The 22,410-nt window shown below is 38.7% G+C and overlaps 1 protein-coding gene across 2 annotated transcripts; it reads left to right on the top strand.

Moving 5' to 3' along the window:
- Positions 1 to 1,412: 1,412 nt before the first annotated feature.
- Positions 1,413 to 18,112, top strand: LOC111611895 (ras and Rab interactor 2-like). Of its 2 annotated transcripts, XM_023350712.1 has the most exons (12): positions 1,413 to 1,608; positions 2,194 to 2,335; positions 2,532 to 2,697; positions 8,122 to 8,233; positions 9,105 to 9,177; positions 10,264 to 10,352; positions 10,441 to 10,523; positions 12,109 to 12,328; positions 12,420 to 13,088; positions 13,175 to 13,498; positions 13,655 to 13,786; positions 14,736 to 18,112. In XM_023350712.1, coding segments are annotated over exons 2-12 (2,364 nt in total). In that variant the 5' UTR covers positions 1,413 to 1,608; positions 2,194 to 2,333; the 3' UTR covers positions 15,230 to 18,112. The 2 variants fall into 2 exon arrangements, with proteins under 2 accessions (XP_023206480.1, XP_023206479.1); XM_023350711.1 differs by having other exon boundaries at positions 1,413 to 2,335.
- Positions 18,113 to 22,410: the final 4,298 nt, after the last annotated feature.

Raw genomic sequence — 22,410 nt, 5'->3', positions numbered from 1 at the left:
ACTGTAGTTACAGCACTTTGCTCCGTCTGTCATTCACCTGCCTAATAACGATTTGCTCAGGATTTCCTCCTCCTTAGTAGTTTAAACTCTGTACGATCAGGTCATAGGTCACCCCCCCCCCCCCCCCCCCCCCCCCCGGCAGATGTAGATTTAAAATCGTTTTTAATTCAGTCAAGAAGTTTGTTCTGAAAATAAATCAGATTGGCATCTTTCAAAAGAGAATAAAACAACGTAAAAGGAGAATGAAGTTAAAAAATAATTTGTTGAGTGGAATATTGCGAGTCAAAAAGAATAAAATCTTTGAGAAGTCTTTAAGGTAGGAAGAGCTTCTTTCCATCACCCTAATCTTTTGCTCAAAGATTCTCAGTCAGATTCAAGTCATAACTCTGAGCTGCTCCAGAACATTAGCATTATTTATCTATCAACAAATATCAGAGGTGAGCAGTGATGAAGTAAATTTACTTGAGTACAGTTTTTTTTGTACTCGAGTACAAAAAAACTTGTAGCAAAGTGAAGTGCACTTCACTTTGAGTAGCATGTTTTTTTAGTTTTTTGGAAAAACTTTTTCTCATTCTTATTCGTAAAACTTTCATTTCATTCACAGTGGATGTTGAAAACATTGTGTGATGACTTGTGCTAAGTTGTCTCCACTCCCAGTTTCAGTTGTTTCTCTGCTGAGCCCAGGTGGGTTTGAAGCAAAAACAAGCAGCGGAATGAAGCTGCTGCTAACTGTATTCTTCTTTTATTGTGATTAAACGGGTAAGTAAATCCACAGTTGCAGCACAGATGAGTAGGGATGCACTGATTCTTTGTCCGGCACATTTCTTTCCTTAATTTTGGGAGATCGGTGATCAGCTGATGCTTACATGTGAAACAGATCTTCACATCCAATCATTCAACAGTGGTTGATTGGTCTAAAAATCAACCACTGTCCTCTTTTGCTCTCCTATGAGAGAGGTTTGACTGACAGACCAACCCACAAGGTCATGTCTGCACATTTTCAGCTAGAAATAGTCACACCACTGTTGCCAACATTTCAGACAAAATAATTTTATCGTCCAAAAACAGAATTGGCAGGTCAAGCTTAAAGATTGGTAATCGGCGCACGCCTACAAATGATGCTTAATTTTTGCATTTTTTGCTTTTAATCCACTAGCTTGTTTAAACGCAATCATGGTTTTTATTGAAAGAGGTACAGCATCCTCAATGTGCTTTAATGGTGACAACAATAAAGTCTTATTGGACACATGTTCCAAATTTCCTTTTGGACAGTTAAAACAGGGGAGTAAATCATTTAAAATAATGTCTGAAACTGCATTCATAAAGTTCTATTATATTATCATGCAACAGAGTAGATCTTTCTTCACTTAAAATTTTATGGTATGCAATAAAAACAAAGATTCATTAAAAAAAATATATATATATATATAAATAATGGATTTTTAGGATAATGTGTTAGTTGGAATAATGGTTAAATATAAAATTTTGCTCCTTGCGTCCACTCCAGCAGTCGATGGGGGAGCGTCGGGGTCAGCACTGGAAAGTTCACCAGTCAACCAACCACACAGTCCTGTACTTGATCCTACATCGTTTGAGATTACGATGTAGGTTAGAACCTTTTCTGATTTAAAAACGACCATTAATCTTTTTTGCCCTGGAAACACTGACCTATCAACAACACCTCAAAGCGAGCGGTTTCCGTGACATGCAGAGCTGTGAAAGCTATCCAGTCCACTCACAGAGAGCACAAAATAACCTCAAACCTTTGTTAAAATGTCCTTTTTTTTCTTCTGCTGTAACATTTTAGAGCTTGTTCCTCTCATGTGTGACATGTTGTGCCCTATAGAAATTCACAGATTATCTTAGCATTTAAAGGTTGTAAAAGTTGCCCAGCAGAGGACATCCGCAGCTTCGCAGTTACACATAAATATAGCCTCATGGTGCATTTAGAGAACATGCAGTCTGTTCACAAAGTGCTCAGAGTTTTGGTTAACCACAGGCTGACTCGAGAAAAGGGCAGGGTATAAGTAGCTGCTGTGAGTTTTCTAATGGAACCCTAAGTTGCTTTAGTTGTTATGTGAAACGGGACAGAAGGGAAAAATTTCTTCTCAGCAGCACGGGTCGTTGATACAATGTTGAAATGTAGAAAATTTGTCCCATTAATGCAGGAAATCTCTTGGGGTTGTGTTGCAGAGACGAAAGTGAACTTCCTATTTTAGCCCTGCTGGTATTTTGAGCTCTTAAGCAACACGTTCTCTGCAAGAAGGAAAGAGAAGTTTAAGAGAGAAAAAACTGAACAATGTGCAGAAATTTCTGAGGAAACGAAGAAAGACATGTAAGTACAACCTGATTACTTGTCTTTAATTATTTTTGAAATTTTGGAAGAATTCAAAATACAAACCCCCCCCCCAAAATTACACCTACGATTCTTCCCAGGCTGTAAACTTTCTCTGCAGAAGTGTCAAACCGTTGCTCTGTGTGCATAAATATGCTGTGCATGCCGGTCATAGTGTTTGTGTGTTGGTGTCCAGGGCAGTGCATGCTCCTGTTAATGGGACGACAGCAATCCCATGGAGAAGCAGCCGGCGGAGACTCTCGCTGCTGGAGAAACTCAGGGGCTGTCAGGACGCCTGGTGTCCCGGGGCCCCCTGGGACAGAGAGGGGGCCCACGCTGCTATCCGTGGAGCACCAGCTGGGGTAAGAGAGGAATTATTTGTTCGGTGACGACAAGTTCGTAAACAAGAATTTGTTGAGAGCATAATTTCTATACTAGAATGAATTCCTTTTTTGAGAAATAATGACCAGACCACTTATTTACTTTTTAAACTTATATATAAGTAAAACATATATATATATATATATATATATATATATATATATATATATATATATATATATATATATTATTGTTGCCCTGCCATCTAAAAACAGACAATTATACAAAGACATTTATCAAAAGACACTTAAAAACAAATAGTGCTTATATTTTTAGTAGCCTTTTAGGTTTTATCTCAAAATGGAAAAAAAAGATGACAAACTTTTAAGAAATGTTCTCAACTGAGTCTCTGATACGTCCAAATGTTAGAGAATTTAAAAACCAGGTCCTGCTGAAAAAGCCTGTGTGATATGAATGGATACGTGTTCATTAAAATCAACAATGATTTGTAAGTTTCTGTTTTTAAACTTATCTTCAGTCGGAAAAAGTTGAGGCACCTTTTTGTCAAAAGGCCAAGAAGTGTGGCTCCTAAAGTCCGAATATTGTAAAAAAAAAAAAGTTCTCACTTTAGAAAATGAGGCTCAGGTTATGGTTATGCATAGAGTGAAATATTTCATCCCTTTGTTCCTTGTAATTTTGATAGATAATAAAAACCCAAAACTCTGAATATTACATAAGATCAGTCTTCTGAAAAGCTCATTTTTATGCCTTAAATTCTTGTATTTATTGTCGAGTAAATTACTGCACCAGTGCGCCTGGCATGGAGGTGATCAGGTAACGGTGTTATGGAGGTCCAGATTTCTTTGATATCTCCCTTCAGGTCATCTACCTTGGTGCGTCTGGTGTTTCTTATCTTCCTCTTGACAACAGTTCAAAGATTTTCTATGGGGTTAAAAGTAAGGAAAGTTTACTGGTGCATCAAGCTCAGTACCATCACAGTCATAGAAGCAGCTTTTGGTAGCTTTGGCAGTGTGGGCAGCAGGTGCCAGGTCCTGCTGGAAAATTAAACCAGCATCTCCGTACAGCTTGCCGACAGCGGCTTCATTTACTGTGGTCTTCGGAAACCCAGTGGACCAGAACCAACAGATGATCCCCCAAACCACAGCCAATTTCACTGACTGTGGAAACTTCACACTTCTGTGCCGCCCCACTCTTCCTCCAGACAACTTGGACCTCGATTTCTAAATGAAATGCAGAGCTTACTTTCATTTGAAAACTGGACTTTGGACCACTGAGCAACAGTGGTCCAGCATAAGTAAGACACCTCTGCTACAGAGTGGTCTGACATGTGGAATGCAACATTTGCAACCCATATTTAGGATTCGTCTGTTCGTAATGACTCTTGGTGCGCTGACTTCAGCCTCAGTCCACTACTTGTGAAGCTGCTTGATGATCCTCTCAAAGCTGCATTTAGCCCTGCTGCCATTGCACCTTTTTCCTCTACACGTCTTTCTTCCTCTCAACTTTCTATGGAAATCCTTGGATACAGCCCTGTGTGATTAGCAATGACCTTTTGTGGCTTTCTCTTTTAGTGGAGGGGATCAATGATTGTCTGTTGGACAACTGACAAGTGAGCCATCTTCTAAACTCTGTAAGCTACAATTTGCAATTTGTGGATTCAACAAATATAATTTTTATTGATGTTTTGTTGATCATCTGTATTTCTGATGCCTTCAATTTTGTTTTAAACAATCTGCAAGCTGTAAACATCAAAATTACAAGAAAGAAAACTTTGTCATATTTAACTCTGCTGGTCATATATAGGAGCTTCATTTTTAGAAGCGAGTGACAATTGGATGATTAACAGGAATCTTTAACACCTAATGGTGTGTTGAAGAAGTAATTCATTTATTTGTTTCAGGTGTGCTGGTTCAGGAAAACTTGTAAAAAATGAAGGACAAAGTATTTTGAGGACCAGGATTTAAAACTACTAGTTTTCAAGTCACACTGCCCTGAATTTCTTTTGGTGTTTCCCTGCTTGAATACATCTGATTCAAATGATTGTAGCTAAGCAAAGGCCTCCTAACCAGTCATCAATTAAAGTCAGGCATGCTGAAGCAGGAAAGCACATAAAACGTGAAGGACAATTTGTCTTGAGGACCAGGACTGAAACTCTGGTCTAGATCGCCTGACCAGAGGCTGAGTCAAGAAGAAGACCAAACCAATTTCAAGGCTGTAATAATATTATAGTGGTTGTGGCAAACATAAGCAAGAAGGTGTCCAATAAATTACCTCTCCATTTTTACACTGTAAAAATCCATGTTGACACTCCTGAATGCTTCTCCAAGTTGCAGTAAAGAAAACAATGTTTCTGACTTTTCTTGAGGGAAACAAATGAGTCCAGCAGCTCTGAGATCAACACAGGATGGACTGAAAATGTATTCAAGTCCAAGACTTTGAAAATGTGGTCTCAAGACCAAATCCATTCAAGTAACGTCAAACTACGACATGGTAACGGGGTTTTTGTTTTACAGAAACATTACTATTACTTTGCTACCAATGATCCAACCGTTTATCATCTATACACTTTTTGTGTTTAGATAAGTTCTCTGTGAATCTAATCATCTAATTGTTTATTGTGAGAAATGAAGCAATTTCTCCTCTGAAAGACATGCTAAATTTTGGCCTTTTCAGTGCCTCCTAAATCTGTTTAGACTTGATGTGATGAAGCTATGCAGTTCATGTTGTGGTCCCTCTGTTTTATATTTGCATGAATAAAATGATTATGCTGCTTAGTTTTATGAATATTTTCAGCTATTTTTAACATTATAAACCAATGTAAGAAGTTTCTAAAGCAGAATATGCTTCTCCCTTGGTACTCAGAGTAATTTCTGATCACTTTGGACATTCTGTGCCCAAAGTGATATTTATGCCTTTGTTGCTATGTTTTGCATATCACCATCAACCTTTTGGTTCTCTTATGCAATCTAAATATTTTCTGAAACTTGATATCTTGAATTTTTTTTTTTATCCTGTTCAGCCCTTGCTCTCTCCGAGGCATCTGCAGTTCCCTTTTCTGCTTTACATCTGAAAATACAAAGAATGCTTTTTAAGCTAAATGCAGAAGTACTGTTGATTCATAGCCTGAACGTATCAGGGAAATGACTTTACAAAATGGATGCACCAGCTGCAGAAAAGCTCTGTGAGTAGCGAAAGACTTTAGCTTTTTACAGGCCGATCGTTTTAAATCGCAGCCTTCTGTTTATGCTAACCCGAAGCATCGGGTTATTAACCTATGAAAGAGGAAGAAGGCTTTTTGTTGGTAGTTTTCCGGTGTGTTGTGGAGTTTGTGGTATGACATAGATGTAGAACAAAAAAAAAATGACTCGGCGGTTGGGTTGTAGTGAATCACCTAAAAAAGTGGACGTCATTTGTGTCATTCTTTGTTGAGTGATCTTGTCTTTATTTCTGAGCACGCTGAGCCTAAAAGCCACATCCTGCATGTATGTTCATAATTTTTTCATACTAATGTGTGGGAACACCTCTGAGCTGAGGTGAGTGAGCGGTTTCTCTGGACTCAATGTGTTACTCAAGTCCACCGTGACTCAACCTACCGCTTTGCTCTGTTGCTGCTTCTGCTTCCAGGAAAACGCAAAGGTGATCTGACTGATAACAGCAGTCTCTAATAACAGCCTCTCAGTTTTTTAATCTTTTGGTAAAAACATCAAAAATGCTTCTTGAGATGAAGAAAAGAAACCCTTTTTAAAACTTTTGAGAGCTTCCTCTTTTTTAGCAATGCTCTGCACGCATATACTGAGAACCTTTGCCTTGAGATTTCGATTCAAATGTTGCTGAATCCTGATTGGTGCATACAAGTGTGACGTCACATTTTTTGCTTTTACACATATTTCAGTAACTTGGAAGGGATAACAGGATGCTGTGTCTATTAAAAGGATTAACCAGTGACGTTGTTGTGTTAAAATGACTAAACCTGTCATGTGGATGTAATAAATGTTTATAGGTCTTTTGCTTTGTTTTCGAATAAATTAAACATTAACCAAAATCCACAAAGTTAGTTTCTGAAAGACAGGATGTCAGTCACAAGTTTATGGGAACAGAATTTAAAGGAAATACTTCCTAGATTTTGTGTCACGAGTGAATTTTTATTGTTTAAATCAGATGTAGTGGTGATTTCAGGTCATGTAGTGACGGAGCTGCTGCAGTAGATCAGAAAACCCACTAAACATATTTAGTTCAATATATAATGAAGCAACGCCAGAATGAAGACAGAGATAAACAGATGCTACCATAGTTGTTACAAAGACAAAGAAGCACTTGTTTATTTCTAGAAATTCAACATAAACAGATTGAATATTTATATTTCTACAGGGTAAATATTACATTTGATTAATTTTCAACACAACATAAAGTAGCCTTTAGCAGGAAGGATAAGTTAAATGGTAAAATATTGAAGTTAATTTTTAATAAATATTAAAATATTTACAGAACCATCAAATGCTCACATTATAACTCCGGCCTAAGGACTGAAGTTCTAACTTACCACAGTGTGGGGTTAGAAGTGACCTAGATGTTGTAAATTTGATTTGCACTATTAAGTCCCTCAAGTCCCTTACCTCTGAACTGAGGCAAGAAACTTGACTTGGACTTTTCCCTCAAATATTTGAAAGACTTGGACTTTTAAAAAATGACTTACAAACGTGTGTGTGTTTGGTCCTCACTCCAGCGACAGTGCCAAAACAAACCTTCCTCAAACTTTTTAATGAGCTTTTTCCAAAATCCTCTCCTGACTGTGGTTATTGCTGTTGCTTGTGTACCTTTTTCTGACACATCTTTTTCTTCCACTCAACTTTTCATCCAGATTCCATATCTACTCATTTCTCGAGCAAGAACCTTTTAGTGGCTTACCTTTCTTGTGGAGGATTTTGAAGTCAAGCTAGCAGTCTTCCCCTTGACCATAGAACATAACTAATGTGTTTGTAAAATCCATTTTCATTGTTCATATAAGGTGAATGATTTTTGTTTTTAGGCCAACAGTCGATTAGCAGAACAGAATCTGAATTATTAGATCAATCTTGCTGCAAGATCTACCATGTAGAACTGCTGAGACAAACTGAGCTATATCTGGGTCGCATGATAGTAAACTTCACCACACACAATATCTTCACATGTCTACAACGCTTAGAGAAATGTATTTGAGTCTTTGAGAGATCAGAATGACACCATGTTGCTAAAAAGATGAACTGCTGTAGCTTTCAAAAACCACACTTTTAAATTGTCAGTGTTTTATATCCACGTCTCGGTATCTCTCTTCTTGTGGCCTGGTTGCCATGGAGCCCCGCTGCGAGGTTTGTGTGTGCTGGAGTTTCAGAGGAAACGTCTTACTTCTCAGCAGGCTTCAATCGCACTTCAGACAGCTAAAAGAGTCACTTTGTGTTTCCCTGCAGAGCTTCCTGATTGTGCGAGACTCTGTGACGTCTCAGCCCTGCCTACTGTGTGTGTCTGCAGGAGATCAGGATGGAGAAGTTCTCGATTATAAAATGAACTGCAAGGGAACAGGTACGAAATAATGGATACAAACATTTATCTGGGCGGAGCCCGGTTAACCGAGGTCCTTTGAGTTTCTCTTTCAACATTTCTTTACTGATTTGTTACTTCCACTAAACATTGCAAACAAACACGTCAATCAGTCAATATTATGATGAGGCCAATGATACCATCAAGTTTAAATATATCTACATATGTTCAAATATCCGCCCAGTTATACTTGGTGAACTAAGTATTTGAAGGTTTCCCTTCAAATGCAATCATTTTTCTGTAGCCATCAAAAAGTTTTACATGTAATTCTAGAAATTCATTTCCAACTCATCAGCCTTTAACTGGTGGTGGCTGTTTCACTTAAATGTTCACACATGGTTGGGTAGTCCAGCAGGGGAAAGAAATCCCAAATGGAGGGATTCAGGCTGACATTAACCTTTTGCAAAATCCTGATTAGTACGGTTGCAGGTATTTTCTGTGTCTGTGCAAACAATTAACTCATATTGTTTGAACTTGTGCACCTGCTGCCTGTTGTTTGATAAATTAAAGTTTTCTTATATAATTATTCTACTCCAGAGAAATAGGTTTAAGATATGCGATAATAAAACATATGACACTGTTTTTCACTCAAAACTGTATCTGCTGACCTGCTGAAACGTGCTTATTATAAACCGTCTACTGTCAGGAAAATAGTGAATGACTGAGAAAAGCAGCAAGCATAACTACTTCAGCGGTGACAGCAAATTTTCTACAGAAGTCCCCTTTGTAAACTTCCTTATTTAAAGCGCAAATGTAATGGAATGTAATGTAAGGCACATTCTCAGAATGTTCTTTACTTTAATGAAACGTAATGACACTGAGCTGCTCACTCTTCTCTATTTTTCTGTGATAGCCTTCCAGCTCTCTGAGTCTCGTCTGTCTTTCTCTGATTTGCCTCAGCTGGTGCTCTTCTACTCTTTGACCAGGTAGGAACATACTTTACTGCTTTTACTGTATTTACAGTTGTGAGCTGAACCTTTTTGTTATTTGAGTATGAGATATACAGAGAAATAAAGTCAAATGGAGATTTTAAAGTTCTCTTAAAAACCTTATAGGATATACAGGTAATGGCAACTTTAAAGTCTTACCAAACCTCTTAAGCAAATTTAAACATCGTATTGTTACAATGCCTTTAAGAAGTATTCATACCACTTGAATTTTTACACATTTTGCTGGATAGGAGTACAACATGTTTACATATTGTACAGTGTGTTATTACTTTTTCTGTTTTTTATATTTTATGTTCTTATCTTTGTGTGAATCTACATGCTTTGACTGCCGTTTACTTTGATGTTGCACTAAAATCTCCCCCCTGTGGGGCAATAAAGTATATAATCGATCCTATTACCAGTCATGGAACCTGTGGTCCAGATAAATTTATTGTTCAGAGTGGCATCTAAATTAATTAGCTCTGCCAAATGCATCTCTTGGCTGCTTCCCTGATCAATTCAATCAATTCTCTTCTGTTCAAATATCTAAACTGCTGTTCTGTTTAGATATCAGAGCATATGTTAATAAGTTTGCAGTCGTTCCTTCCTGCCTCCACTTTTGAATAATGGATTGAAGAGTGCTGTGTTAGAAGTTTAAAAAATGGTATAATGTTTTATGACCTAAGCATTGCTTTAAACCTAACCAGACCTTCCTCCCTGACCTCTCTGCTGCTCTCCTTGCTCTTTATGACATCGTTTGTTTTCTGATGTAACAAACCACATAAGAGCTGGATTTTGTTTTAGATTAAATTACATTTTAGTGAACTCTTGGATAATTAGGGGGCCTGAAATCAGACTAATCAATACCCAATGTATTCTTTTTTTGGTTAAAAAAAACATATTTTATTTACCTTTTACTTCACTGTTATATCAAACATTATGTTGCCAAGCATTGTGTTGCTGTATCATATTAAATCTATTAGTTGTGTGAAATTCTTTTATGGTTCCTTTCCTGCATATGTTCGAGATATATTACCAAGGGTTGTGAATATTTTTACATGTCTCTTTCTCTCTCCGTATCAGGGATGTGCTGGCTGTCTGCCTGTCCATCCCCCGTTGGATCTACAGTCCAACTGAGATGAATCAAGATTGTCTCTCTGAGCTTGAACCTAGTGAGTCCTTGGTTCCAGTCTCCTGCATCAAAAATACAAAACTACAGTCATTTTAAAACCATGTTAAGTAATGATTTCTGCTCTACAGAAATGTGGTTGTCCACGCCACCTGAACAACAAGCAGAAGAAATGCCCAACAAGGAGCCAAGCCATGTGATGTGCTCTATTCAGGTAAGTTATTTTGTTAGTGTGAGTAAGCGTACCCGCCAAAGGAACAACTTCTCTGTTTTTACTCAGTGAGGAAGTTCAAAGTACTGCAATCCTCCCAAAAGCTGCAGTAGCACTAAACAAAACATTCACTGAGCGACTTGAGGCGGAACTTTGAAAGTTAAATTCATGCTAAAAATAATTCACTTCCTAGAGATGTAGAATAGGATAGCTTGTGACATTAGTTACCCACTTAGTAAAAATAGTTCCAACCTGTTGCTTGTCAAGCTTGTTGCTTGTTTACTTTTGTTTCTCCAAGTAAACAAAAAAGAAAAGTTGGAAACAGAAATGTTGCTCTTTGTACTGTCTTTGCAGGCCCTCAACGGGTCAAATTATAATTATTTTCTGAAATAATTAGAACATTTGTCACACTGCCATGCTTTTAGTCCCACTTCAAGCATTTGACATGCTGTGGTGAGTGAATTTTCTTTAAATCAAGTAGGAGTTGCTGCATGGTGTGCCGTTAGACCAGCAGAGGTTTGTTAACAATTATGTTTTATAAAAGCATTTTCTATAATGTAGAATTTGCTAACTTTGCGTTATGTCTACATTAACTGGATTTCTGGAAAGTTTCAAAAGTTATTTATGTTGGAGCCCACTTCATGCCCTACACACTATTACAACATTAGTAAAACTGCTTTACAATTGTATTTTTCTCACATCCATCATAATTTCTTCTGACTTTATCTCCATTTCATTTCAAATGTAAATTTAAGAGGTTATATTGCTGAGTGGAAATGGCAAACGGTGTCACGTTTTAATCACACTTGCTTAAATCCTAGTGTAGTAAAGTTTGTGGACTTAGTTGAGGATCACACAATGTATGCTACAGTATCAGAAGAATAAAAAGGCAAAGCAGAAGTGTTATTTACTCCAGGCAGTATAACTGCATGCTATTGAAATGAATTGTGAGAGCTAGTGGAAATTAAATACATGAGTCTAAAAGATCAAATGAAGACATCATTGCAGCTGCAAATAGAAATTGCCATAAAAAAAATAAATTGGAATTTCAAATGACTGTTTGGATGCAGTATTTGTCTATAATGTTTCCAATGGCATGCATTAAAAGTCTGCTTTGCAGTCATATTTGTGTGAGTTGAATTACCCTGGTTTCCAACCCTGGTGTTGAGCTTAGTGATCAAGATGCAAAGTTCATAAACGCGATGACAGGAAAGACATACATACTTAGGAAAATGGGGTTAATTACAGTTGATACTATCATATCTAATATTATTATAATATTGCGATTTCATTTTTTTATTTCATTATTACTGTGCAGTGCTAGATCTGAGCAGTTGTTATGTAAATATTGTTTTTCTATTGCAGTTTGCTAGTGATTTACTGAAAAAGGTCTCCATTTCTGTGAAAACCATGTAATAAAAGGGTTTAGTGTTAATAATAACAATGCAATTGTTCTCCCTATGCCTTTTAAAATGCTTGGTATTCGCAGGTGTGGGGATTAAAAAGCGGAAAATATCTGCCTAAATATGAGACGGACCAGTCAATCTTTCCAATCTTATTTTTTGCTCATTTGCTTGTTTTTCTGAAGCTGACTTCTGCCAATGGCGCCCTGTGCATCATAAATCCCCTCTACGTTCATGAACATGGAGATGACTGGTTGACTCACCGGCCAGCGGCTTTACAGTTATCAAATGTCAGGCGAGAGCGACGCCTCAGCACCACCCGGACTTGGGCAGGGGCTGGGATACAAAGCAAACGAGCCATCTCACTGGACCAGGTATCCAAGGCTGCCAGTACAGAGGGATCAGGTCAGAGTCAAATGCATCGACACACATAGATTGCGTTTTAAGCAGGTGGTTAAGCTTTAATTTAAAAGAGCGTGGTTTTTTCGTTGAGCAGGTCTGACCAGAGCCAGGTCCGCTGATTCCCCTCTCATCCCACAAACGCCAACAGAAGTTGTCCTCAGGAGGCCCAGCCGGGATTTAACGTGTAGCATCCCTCAAAGAGCGAGCACGGGGAGCCTTTCCACGCCCACCACACCAGGAACACCTGAGCAGCACCGCCACAGCAGCCCCGTGCCTCAGTCTCCACACAGGGTGTCCTGGATTGAAGATGGAGTTTGGTTGCCTCCACCCAGGCCTTCGTCTTTGCTCCAGCCCCCATCACTGGAGCTTGACTCGCTGTCGATCAGCAGCATAGAGGAGGAGCAAGAGAGCCAACTAGCAGGCCCAGCGCCCCTCCACCCTTCAGCGCACCGCTTGGCTGGTAAGGTCATCAACCGTCTGTCGGCTGTGGGCCAGGCACTCGGTGGTCTGGTGTCCCAGAAGAAGAGGCTGACTAATCGGGTGGTGGAGATGAGCGAGAAGAAAGGAAACGCCTTTGGAGAGGCAGTTAAAGGATTTGTAGAGATGACCCTGAAGGGAGGTTCTGACCCCACTGGGCCTATGGGAGCAGAGTACCTACAGGAAGTGAGGTCATCACTTTCCACGCTCAGGGAGATCTTGTTGGAATATCCAGACATTCAGGCCATACTGGACAGCATCACTGACTTAAATGACTCTGAGATCGGTGAGAGACTCAGATACCCTTTTGTTGCCAAGATGCATTTATTCTTGTGTATATTTCTCATCATTTGTCTTTAAATCCTCCTCTAGACTCTCTGGTGGAGCTCACTCTTCACAAAGTGGCCTTGAAGCCCGTTTCCTCCCATCTCTACTCCTGCATTCACACCTCCAGGACCAATGACGGCAGCTTTCAGCGTCTCCAGGGAAACTTCCTGTTGCTAGAAAAGAACGGAATTGAAGAACTTGGTGGATCAAAAGGAGTCGGAGTCCCTGATTCTGTCACATTGGAGAGAATACAGCAGAGATGGGTCAGTATGCATGAGACCTACTCCCCAAACAAGAAGAACCAGATCCTCCTCAAGGTCTGCAAGAGCATTTACCACAGCATGAGCACTAATGCTACTTCTAGTGCAGGTAATGTAATAATAATAATAATAATTTTTACTTTATTCATCCCAGCAGGGAAATTATTTCGCAGTTACAGCACATGACTGGAAATGTATGTGTGCTTGTTAATGTCCCAGTACTGAGTGAGAATGGGCCGGTACCTAAAACTCTTCTCTATTGCAGGTGCGGTTTTTGGAGCAGATGATTTCCTGCCTTGTTTGACCTGGGTGCTCCTCCGTAGCAACTTGGTCAGCTTACAGGTGGACACGGACTACATGATGGAGCTGCTGGACCCCACACAGCTACAGGGAGAAGGTGAAACCAATAAGTGCCATATTTTCCTGATTATAAATAGCGTCATTCAAAAACTGTCAAGAAGAAAAAAAAAGAAACATGTTTAAGTTGCAGTTATTTAAAAATTGTTAAACTTGATGGGACCTTTTCCATGTTGATGATTTGATCTGGTGACACATTGTGTTCAGTTGCTTTTCAACAAACTCTTTGAAAACTTTGGTTTCACTGAAAAAGCACTTGTTCTTACCAAGTATCTTGGTCTAGGTTCTAGTGCAAATATCTTAGCACACTTGAAATAAGACGGAACTAACTTACAGGTAACTATTCAGCAAGAAATATGATCTTGTTATAAGTAAATAATTCCTTAATACAGATTTTTTTAAAAGCACTAGTTCCACTGGCAGATTATTTCACTTTTAAGAAGACATTTTTCCCATATTATAAGTGAAATAATCTTCCAGTGGTACTTTTTCCTCAGTCTTGAGGAATTATTGACATAAAGGACAGGGAAGCTGGTCAAAGTTGAAAAGATGTGAAACTCGCCTTCCAGCAGGACTGTAAACATACATAAGTATCTATTTGAATGGCCTACTCAAAGCCCAGATCAAAATCCACTAGAGAATTTGTGCCAAGATTTAATAAAATAATGTTACCCCATCCAGTCTGATGGCGCTGAATAAATCAGTTTTCAGACCGCCAAGAGGCTTGCAGGTGGTTCCACAAAGCCTCAACAGAGCTAAACACAAATGAACTCCACACTTTTCAGATTTTTGCTTATAATGTCTGTTTCCACTTCGCTATCGCTTCAAATCCTAACAAAAATGGTTACGTTTTTGAATTTAACAGCGACGTTTCAATCTCAACACTTTTACAAGGAAATATTGACTGAAATACAAAACCACAGCTTTTGTACAGTGTTGTCTAAGATTTGTCAGTGTTGCTAAGACTCTTTTTTTTATCTTCTTTACAGGTGGCTACTATCTTACAACTCTATACGCCTCTCTCTTCTACATCACTAGCTTTCAGCCGCGGCTGGCTGCCCGCCAGCTCAGTGTGGAGGCCCAACACTCTATCAACCAATGGCATCGCAGACGCACGCTCCACTGCAACAAGTCCCGTCGCAGCATGCACAGACGGACGATTCGCAGGCAGACGGCCAAGCAGAACTTGGAGACAGAAACTGAGAGCAAGAGTGAAAGTGGGGGAGACAATGAGCCTGAAAATGCTGACGTTTCAGAGTGGCACACAGAAACCAGCGCAGATGCTGAGTGGAGGCCAAGTGAGAACACAGAGTGTGAACAGGAACTAGGAGACCAGCCACAGACCACGGTGCAGACAGACTTTCAACCTGCGAAGCAGCAAGAGGTGATGACCAGCGAACAGGAAGACAAGCTGAGTGTTTGCATAGAAACAGAGGAGGCTAAAGACGATTCTGATGGAGACCTGAGAGAAGACCTGAGGTGACAGTATGGGACAGTTTGTCAAAGTCTTTCCCCCTGGGTCAAACAAACCCTTCGTAAACCCACATTAATCGCTCCTCTACAACAGCACCATAGTATCATCTGCATTCTTACATCTAGAAAGTCCCTGATGCGAGTCTTAGCTGAGGGGGATCAGAGTGTTGCTTTCATGTTTGGCCCATGCCTCTGTGCGTTTCCGCTCTGTGTATCGACTTTATCTTCCTGTTTAGATGGTGATTCTAATTTAACCTGTGTGCGTGTTTGTATTAGACCTGGTGCACAACGCTTCTCGCTCTTTGAAACCGGACATTAGGTTAACTTCTCCTCAACACTGAACACTGAAAAGCAGAGTCAGCGAATTAGACAGCGATCTTAGAGTTTGTCAGTCAATATAGCCTTGCAAAATTATTCATACCCCGTGAACGTTTTCGCATTTTATGACTTCACAACAATGTATATGTCATGCTTTGGGATGGCCTGGTCACAGTTTAGATGTAAATCCAAATGAGAAGCAATGACGAGCTGTTTTGGCCAAAATATAAAAGAAATTGTACATAAGCAAAGATGGTAGACATCTTTTGTTGTTTTCAGACTGAAAATTTTGATTTCTCAGAAACAAAAGGAGAAAAAAAGATTTTAAAACAAATACAGTTTGGTTAAAATGAAATCCTATTTTGGATATTTCCCAGTGGGACCACTGACAGGTGACCTGAGATGGAGTTATCTAATATGTCAGTTAAGCTTCTATCATTTTTATATGCAAATGCATATAATATTAAATAAATTTCTGTGATCAGATTGAAGTTATACACTGATGTGCTATTGCTATTTCCTTTCAAATAGGCAACTGCTTCCAGCTAGAAGCATCACTAACTTGTTTCTTTATCACTGTACCTCAAACAAATTGTTGCCAGTGGGGGTTTGTTATAGGTCAGTAATATTTAACTGAGATTTCTGTCTTCAAGATTATATCTGTGTAGCACACACAAGTTTTTATTTATCAGAGAGCTATAATGTTCAATGGATGTGTAGCACTGCTTGCTTTTAAATAAAGATCCTTTCTCCTTCTCCTTGCTAACCTGCCTGGCATCAAACAGCATCTTAATTTAAAAATTTATTTCTATGGTTTTCAGTTCCCTACAGAAAACTTAACCCAATCAAAAGTTAAAATGATTAAAATAGGAACATTTTGCTAACTCAATAGTTCAACAAAAATGATTTCCACCTGCACCACAAGATGGCAGCATTACACCTTCAGTAACATCTTCATTGTTTAGAAGCACGGATCATAGTTTATCTGAAAACATGTTTTTTGAGTTTGGGTCTATTTAGAATAGGTAGTAATTGTAAAGCATGATCTAGAAGCAACTTAAAAACAACCTGAAAATGGATACAGATAATTATCAGTGAGAACAAAAACACATCTTGAAAGGCTGAGAAAAAATGTTGTAATGTTGTCGGCCTGTTGTTTAAAATAAACATAGTATGCATTTTTAGTTTGTAGAAACTCCCTTATTACAGAAGGAAAATGTCAGCAGTAGTTTGAGATGTATGTGCTCCACCTGACAGCAAACTTTGTAAACCTTCTGATTTCTTTATTTTGTGTTCCTCTTTTGTCCCCTGGACACAATTTTACCCTTTAGAAGGCTGTCATGGAAATATTCTTTTCAAATATCTTTAATTAATTCATTAACTTTGGCATTCACCATGCTAAACAAATATAGTCCTAAAATTTCAGAAATTCTAAAAACAAATTAACTGAATTACTTCCTCATGTTCTCCTGAGTCCTGCTAATGACCTGATTATTTGACTCAGGTGTGTTGAAGCAGAATCGCATCTAAAAGTTGTCAAGGACCAGAGCTGAAAGGTTTGGAGCTTATCACAAAATGCAAAATACTAGGATTATCTATATATAAACTACTACACATAAATTAGTGAGTGTTAAAGCTAAGTTGTTCCAGTAAAATGAAGTTGTAGTGAAGAAGAGGCTCAAAACACGTCAAGTTCCAACTGAGGAGGGAAAAAATATTAATCAAGCGCTCCCTCGTAAGTGTTTAAGGAGGCTGAAGCTGAAGGTTAATAGATGCTGTTGAATTTGAAGCACAAGCTAAAGTAGCTGCTTGAGCTGCAGGTTGTGAACTGAAAGTTGTGACACTTAAAACACAGATCCTGTTCAAGTGAAAGACAACTGAATAAACTTCAAGATCTGCAGATGTTAAAGGCTGAAAAGCTCTAAGGACATTTTCTGGCCGCATTTCTTCACATCAAATTATTGCATAGTTATTTTTTATTGCCTTTTAATCAACAGCCTGTAAATTCAAGTGTTCCAGCACAGGCTAATGATTGCACATGCACTGAGAATGCACACATGTAAATAGTTATCCAGGGGCCCTCTTATGTAAATGTACACACTCGAAGTCATGGACACACGCATATGGAACTATCTCGCCTCTGCATCCTGAACGCCCCAGCCAACCAAATTTGCCTAATGAGACATCTGGCATTTTGCCTGCATGTGGATGCTGAGCCCAGAAACAGCTGGGTCGTCTCACACACACACACACACACACACGCACACACACACCCACACACACGCACGCACACACTTCGGCCTAAATCTGAGGAAAGTGCTGTGGTCCAGACTAAACTAGCCAGAACCCAATCTCACACTCTGACTCTCCTCTGAAACGCACTTCTTTTACACATGTGATATATTATGCATACATGAGTCTGTTACACACTCAGCATGGCCATAAATTAGATATATGGCAGTGGTGACTGCTGGAGGAAAGGGTGCACTGAGAAGAGAGGAGTGGATGTGAAGTAAGGAGGAGGGGGGCAGATGGCTGTGGCCTGAGGCATTAGAGGTACTTGCAACTAAACACTGAGACTGCTGCAAACACACACATGCATACCTATATATATATACAGTATATGTATATATATATATATATATATATATACACACACAACCCAATCAACTTTCAGATTAATTCAGCTAATAATTATTTGATCACTTGGATAAATTCATAGACTTTATGTAGGACAATGAGCTCCATCCCAAGATAGTCAGGTAGTTATTAAATATGAAACGAAACTTAAACATTTACATCAGGGAGTTTTATTTCCCCATAAAATAAACATAATATATTATTAATGCAGCTTTGTTAGCAAGAGATCTGAGCAGACTAAGAAATCTGATTAAAAGTCTGTTTTTTTTACCCATTTGAATATTCAATTGCTGTCTGCATGTAAATGTTGCAGAGTTTGAAGTTTTCAAAGCAATGTAAGAAAAGAAAAGATTAAAAATAAGCTTTGCTTTCGTTTGTTATTACTATTTGCCAATATTATGCTTTTTATTGTGTTATTTAAGTATATCTAAAAGCCTGGGAGATATTTGTGAAACACTGACAGAGACATCTAAAAACATTTACTGCTTTAATTGTCAAATTTGATTGAAAATAAAATTTTATTTTAACTTGAAAATCTAAAGAAAATTATTGTAAATGCTGCTTATTATAGTTCTCAATGAAATCATTATCCTCACATCAGGGATTCTCACAAAAGGGAAACCCCGGAAAACTGTAATCAATGCAGCTCTGGTGCTTCACTAAGCTTCTTTTGATCCAAAGTTCATTGAATATTTCTGTTTTAATCCAAGTAAAGCCTCCTCCATGTTTCAGCCTGTCTTATTTCATATTAGATTTTTTAAATTGTGTTATTTTTCCTGTTTGCAGCCCTTAAATCAGTCCAGGTGACACACACACACACACCCACACCCCCACAGTTTGGTTGCATCTTTACCATCCTGCACTGCTTTGTTCTTATCTGCCACATGTTCCCTACTCTACATGTTTGTGTCTTTGTCTTTCCGGCGGCCTTTCAGAGACTTCCACCATCCAGCAGCTTGCCTCTGTCACAGCTTGTCCGCACACAGACAATGAGGTTTCCCCCTGTTGCTTTTTTACTCCTTTCAGTCCTGCTGGAGCTTCGACATTCCCTCTAAAGTCATTCAGTTCCTCCCTGTTCTCTTCCTCCTTTCCCCGCTGCATTCCTCCGTTTCTTTTTTTACTTTCTCCACCCCTCCCTCTTCCTCACTCCCCCTCTTCCCTTTTCTCCCCCTTGTCTGAACTCTGACAGGTGTGTAATTGAATGATTAATGATCAGAAGAGTGACCCTCCTCCTACACACACACACTCACACACACCCACACACACAAACTGATTATGTTAAAATGTGATTTTACATATTTATATGCACACACACACAAACGCCCAGTTTCACACAGGTGTGCACCTTTTCACATCTCACACATTCATATTACCCCAACAGCCCTAATGGTCAAAACCAGTAGGAGTCTTCAAACGAAATGAAACATAATCAGGACTGTTGCGATTCGCTGAGAGTGAAATATATGGAGACGTGTCGACACAGTGGCAGCGCTGCACTGTTTCCTTAAAATGACAATCATATGGTTTTCATTTTACAGAGTTGTTTCCTTCAGAACTGGTGAAAATGTGCGTCATGCTTCAGTGTCTTTTAGATGTTCAGCTAAAAGCTCAGCTGACTGAATTTTTAGAATTACTGTAGATCCTCAAAGAATACATCAGTCTCTCCAGGAAGTTGTAATGTTGCAAATTCCTTAATTATCAGCAAATGTTGTCCAACTTGCAATTTTCCCCAACAGCAAGTTGGGGAAAACTTGCTGTTTTCCCACAACTTACTTCCCTACTTTTTCTGCAAATCTGACCAATCACCTTAACGTTTCATGCACTTTCTTGTTTTCTGACCAATCACTGCAACTCAGCTTAATTTTGACCAGTCCAAAAATAACCAAAGTAAGCAAAAAGACCTCAAAGAGGTGACTATAGGTGAGTGAATAGGGTGAGTTCTTGACTTTGGGCTATCGCCCAACCAATCCTATATAATGAGTTTCATTTACAGTCAGTGAACAAGATATTGTCACTTAGTGCAAAACAATAAAACAAGAGATTCTAATAGGATTTCAATACAAAGGATTTAAAAAGAAATTAAATCAGACACATAATAATTTCTAATAGCAGGTTATCTATCTGAGGTTTAACTGGGGGTCATAATAGCTCATACATTTTATAAGTTGATTAGCCAAAAAATATAGATTATAGCCGCAATCAAGAGAAGCAGGACACAATATGTAAACCTTGGCTAACTCTTTACAGAAAAAAATGATAAGTATGATGATTTATTAAAATACCTAGCTAGCCATCGGAATCCCAAATCCTTAGAAATGTATTTCCAGACTAAATTAGAGACTTTCTTTCTCATCTGTCATGCAAGAGGTGTTACTTTTAGCCTACTTCATGTTGTCCAACAGGTCCTGGTGGTTTGTTGATTCTACAAACATAGCATAACAGTCGTAAGGTCTGGATTTGGTTTATGAAATTAAGCCAAAACATCTGGCTAGTCACACAAATCCTTGATTTACGAAGGCATATATGTCGTAATGATCTGGAACATTTGATAGTGATTAAAAAAATTAAAATAAGATTTATCTAGCCATGATATAAAGCCAATGTTAAAAAATGAAAATCAATAGTCATTTTAGAGAATTCCTAATAAAAATAGTTCATAATTAGATATAATGTCTTTCCTGATCTCCTCCGGGTAAAAATTTGAAAATCTACGACACTTTAAGGTTCGAATTAATGAACGAAAAAAGACAAATTTTCTTGTTTGTCCCCAACAAGCTTTGCAGAAAGCCGGAGTTCAGCCTGCAGCTCTCGGAGGTCACAGTGAAGCAAACACTCCTCTGCTTTACATGACAGTGTGTTGGGAAACATGACGGGGGAAACAATCCGGCGTGGAGCTGGATGAGTAAAAGTGAGGCCAGAGTGGTCGAGGACCGAGCGTGTGAGGGGACAAAGAAATGAAAAGTAGAGGGGCGCCTAGGTCAGGACCCGGTGCCAAGGAGAACAACCATTTCCTGTTGACCTCCCACTGAACTCTGGCCCCTGATCCCTCCCTCCTTCTCCAGGCTGATTGGGGGCAGGGACGAGAGGGTGTGGTGTTCAGGGTCTGTTGTGTGGTTGCCGGGCTGTGGATGGATGAAGGAGGACGTATCAGTGGACGTCTGATGGAAGAAGAAAACTAGAATAGAAACACTGAGTGTATAATGGCGTGGCTGAAGAAGGAAGTGTAAAAACAAAAAATTCTGAGCGTGGTTTAGGATTGGGAATAATGATCTGAGCTTTAAGTGCTTTTCTGTGCTTTAAAGCGTTAGGAGAAATTCAGTCTCCTGGCTGTGAAGATCCAGTGTGTGACAGATCGCTGCAGCTGCAGCCTGAGGCCTCCATCAGAGATAAAACAGATAGTTATGGAGCAGGGAGGGACATGACTTATGACTGCAGAAAAGGAGAAAGATCACACTATTTTTCAGGGAAAGCTGCTTTTGAAGTGAATGGCTGAGATGTTTATCATGAATGTTTTAATATCTCAGGGGTGGAAAAAAAAAATCCCAGCCGTGTGAAGGGCTGTAAATTCAGAGCAAACACAAACATGAAGTCTGTTTTATATTTTCAGGGTGTTAGAGTTTTTGCTTTAAGCATTTCTGCAACATTTCTATCAGTTTTAACACAAAGATCCACTCAGTTCATCATCAAAAATAACAGTTGCTCTTCTGAGTTTGTGACATGCAGTCATATTCAAGAAATAAGAATATTATTTAAGAGTTTATTTGGTTTAGGTAACTCAATACAGAAATTGGAGCTCATTTAAAAGTGTTTTTTTTACCATTTAATAGGTTGGTATTTTGAAAAGGTACTTTTAATCTAATATCATGTTGCCCCATTAAAACACAGATTCCAATTAGCTAAATATGAGTGTCCATGAATTGCAAAAATCTATTTAATATCTGTTTTGTTTATTTGTTTTACTTATCTAATTAAATAAAATTACAACTAAAGATTGCATGATTAACTAAACAACACTTATTCTACTACATATCACAGGTGGGCTTCATTGAAAATATGTAAGCTCTCCCCTAACACTCGAGTGTTTTTCCTCTTATATTGTACTTTTTCTGAAGCAAGTAAAATGTCAACCTTTGTTTAATTAATTTTAATGTTTCTGAATTAAAATGTTGTCAACTGTAAACCAGTCATGCTGTTACATGTTTTTTTTGTATTCTGGATGCTGGCATTTGTAGT

This window comes from Xiphophorus maculatus, chromosome 18 (assembly GCF_002775205.1).
Source record: "Xiphophorus maculatus strain JP 163 A chromosome 18, X_maculatus-5.0-male, whole genome shotgun sequence".
Taxonomy (NCBI): domain Eukaryota; kingdom Metazoa; phylum Chordata; class Actinopteri; order Cyprinodontiformes; family Poeciliidae; genus Xiphophorus; species Xiphophorus maculatus.
Note: the sequence above shows the minus strand (reverse complement) of the source record. Positions and strands in the feature narration are given on the sequence as shown.

Excerpts from the sequence above, each read along its gene's own strand:
- LOC111611895 (XM_023350712.1), top strand. Across the intron at positions 12,329-12,419 it reads TGCCAGTACAGAGGGATCAG|GTCTGACCAGAGCCAGGTCC; the intron begins GTCAGAGTCAAA and ends TTCGTTGAGCAG. Across the intron at positions 13,499-13,654 it reads TAATGCTACTTCTAGTGCAG|GTGCGGTTTTTGGAGCAGAT; the intron begins GTAATGTAATAA and ends TCTCTATTGCAG.